Raw genomic sequence first — 2,677 nt, 5'->3', positions numbered from 1 at the left:
CTGTGTCTACACGACTCTTCAATCCCTCCAGGGATGGGGACTCCACCACTGCCCTGGGCAACCCCTTCCAATGCCTCAGAACCCTTGCAGCAAAGAAATTCTTCCTCACATCCCATCTCAACTGCCCTGGCCACAACTGGAGCCCATTTCCTCTTGTCCTGTCCCTTGTGGTGTTTGTGAGCAGTGACCATGTTTGTACAGGTGGAAATACAGGGAGTACCGTGTCCAGCAGAAGTTTCAGGGGGGGTCACAACCTCCAGAGGTGGTATCTGAATGTCAGCACGTCCCAGACACTTACCAGTGTTGGTACTGGAACAGTTTTTATCCCGATGTTAATCGTTTGTACAAGGAGCTCCCAGAAACAAATGGGTCACGGGTCTGAACAGAACAAGTCGTTGTATTATTTCATCTCCCTGAAGAAACACAGAGTCCTCACAAAGGCACAGGGCTTTCCAGGGGCACACAGCCACAGAGCTGCCAGCAGCCACAGGAGAAGTCAGTCTGACTTCTGCAAGGCTTTTTGTGACAGAGGATAAAGCAGAGATAGAAAAGGACCCGGCTTGTTTTGCAGTGGAAGTGGAGGGACAGGGAAGATGTTTTTCATAGAATCACAGAATCCCAGATGGGTGGGGATGGGAAGGGTGGGAAGGTTCCTTAAAGCTCCTCCAGTCCCAACCCCCCTGCCAGCAGCAGGGACACCTTCCACTAGACCAGGTTGCTCAAAGCCTCATCCAGCCTGGCCACAAACACTTCCAGGGAGGAGCAGCCACAGCTTCTCTGCCCAACCTGGGACACTGGCTCACCACCCTCACACCAAACAATTTCTTCCTCACATCTCAGCTCCAGCTCCCCTCTGCCACTTTCAAGCCATCACCCCTTGTTCTCTCACTCCCTGCCCTTGGACAAAGTCCCTCCCCAGCCTTCCTGGAGCCCCTTCAGGTACTGGGAGGCCACTAGAAGGTCTCCCTGGAGCCTTCTCTTCTCTGAACAGCCCCAACTCTCTCAGCCTGTCCTCAGAAACAGTTTGTGGGGTTGATAAGAACGAACAAATGGATCCTTTGTACACAGCGAGTCAACCCCTCGTCCTTCAGAGACAGCTCTGGTTGGAAGGCAGGTGCAGGCAGGACGTTGTATGCACCGATGTGGGCACATTTGGAGCTGGGCATGGGGTGACACCAGGCTCACCAGGCGTTATTTATCCCTTGTCTTTCTTGCACAGAGCAGAACCAGGCTGAGACCCAGCACCGAAACACCATGTACGAGCTCAATGAAAGCAGCTTTGATCCTATCACCTTCGTCCTGACGGGCATCCCGGGCATGGAGGAGTCCCAGATCTGGATCTCTGTCCCCTTCTGTCTGATGTACATCACAGCAGTGTTTGGCAACTCTGTCCTCCTCTTTGTCATCAGCACGGACAGGAACCTCCACGAGCCCATGTACCTCTTCCTCACCATGCTGGCTGTCGCTGACCTCATGCTTTCCACCACGACGGTGCCCAAGATGCTGGCGATCTTCTGGTTCAGCGCCAGGGAGATTTCCTTCGATGCCTGCATTACACAGATGTTCTTCACCCACTTCAGCTTCATCGTGGAATCCTCTGTCCTGCTAGCCATGGCCTTTGACCGGTACGTGGCTGTCTGCGACCCGCTGCGGTACCCTTCCATCTTAACCCCCTCGGTGATCGGGAAGATAGCCGTGGCTGCCGTTATCCGGGGCTTCTGCATCATGTTCCCACCCATCTTCCTCCTGAAGCGGCTGCCCTACTGCGGGCACAACGTCATGCCCCACACCTACTGCGAGCACATGGGCATCGCCCGCCTGGCCTGCGCCGACATAAAAGCCAACGTCTGGTACGGGCTGACAACGGCTCTTCTCTCCTCCGGCCTGGACGTCGTGCTCATCGCCGTCTCTTACGCTCTGATCCTCAGGACGGTCTTTCAGCTCCCGTCCCCAGAAGCTCGTCTGAAAACCCTGAGCACCTGCGGCTCCCACCTCTGCGTCATCCTCATGTTCTACGTTCCTGCCTTTTTCTCCTTCCTCACTCATCGCTTTGGCCACCAAATCCCAAGTCACGTTCACATCCTCCTGGCCAACCTCTACGTCGTGGTCCCACCCATGCTTAACCCCATCGTGTACGGGGTGAGGACGCGGCAGATCCGGGAGCGCGTCGTCCGCCTCTTGTGCCCCGCGGGGCAGTGCCCCTGCCCCGGCTGGGGGAGGAGATGCTGAGTGATGCTGGAAGGAACGGGGACTTGGAACAGGATCTGGAAAGCAGCACCAAGCGCTGCAGCACTTCTCACCCTGGAGGAACGGGCTTGACCAAGAGGTTCAAGAGAAGTTGAGGGTGGTGGGATTTCTGTAAGTGTGGGCTTGGGTCATTGCTACTCCTAGAGATGCTTCCCCTGGTCCATCTAACAGACATGGGGCAGAGTTCAGCTGACGAGCATCAGGGCTCTCACATCTGCTGGTTTACCATCACCTCCTGCTGCTGATTATTATTTGCTGTCCTACAGCTTCATTTCTGCTTGTTCCTTCACCTGTTATCTCAGTGCCTAGACCATGAGCACCTCGTTGGTCAACAGATCCAAGCCTGGTGCACGAACCATAGCTGGGTGGGCAAAGTGCTGTTTACCATGGCACAGACGATGGTCTATCCTCCTGACTTGATGCTTGCACT

At 55.3% G+C, this 2,677-nt stretch overlaps 1 protein-coding gene across 1 annotated transcript; it reads left to right on the top strand.

Moving 5' to 3' along the window:
• The first annotated feature begins 1,254 nt into the window (after nt 1-1,254).
• LOC104529665 (olfactory receptor 52B2) lies at nt 1,255-2,229 on the top strand. The gene has a single exon (XM_010174029.1). It carries the CDS (start codon nt 1,255-1,257, stop codon nt 2,227-2,229), a length of 975 nt encoding a protein of 324 aa, XP_010172331.1.
• Nucleotides 2,230-2,677: the final 448 nt, after the last annotated feature.

Source organism: Antrostomus carolinensis, unplaced genomic scaffold (assembly GCF_000700745.2).
Source record: "Antrostomus carolinensis isolate BGI_N321 unplaced genomic scaffold, ASM70074v2 scaffold14668, whole genome shotgun sequence".
NCBI classification, from domain to species: domain Eukaryota; kingdom Metazoa; phylum Chordata; class Aves; order Caprimulgiformes; family Caprimulgidae; genus Antrostomus; species Antrostomus carolinensis.
This window is presented reverse-complemented; position numbering and strand designations above follow the sequence as displayed.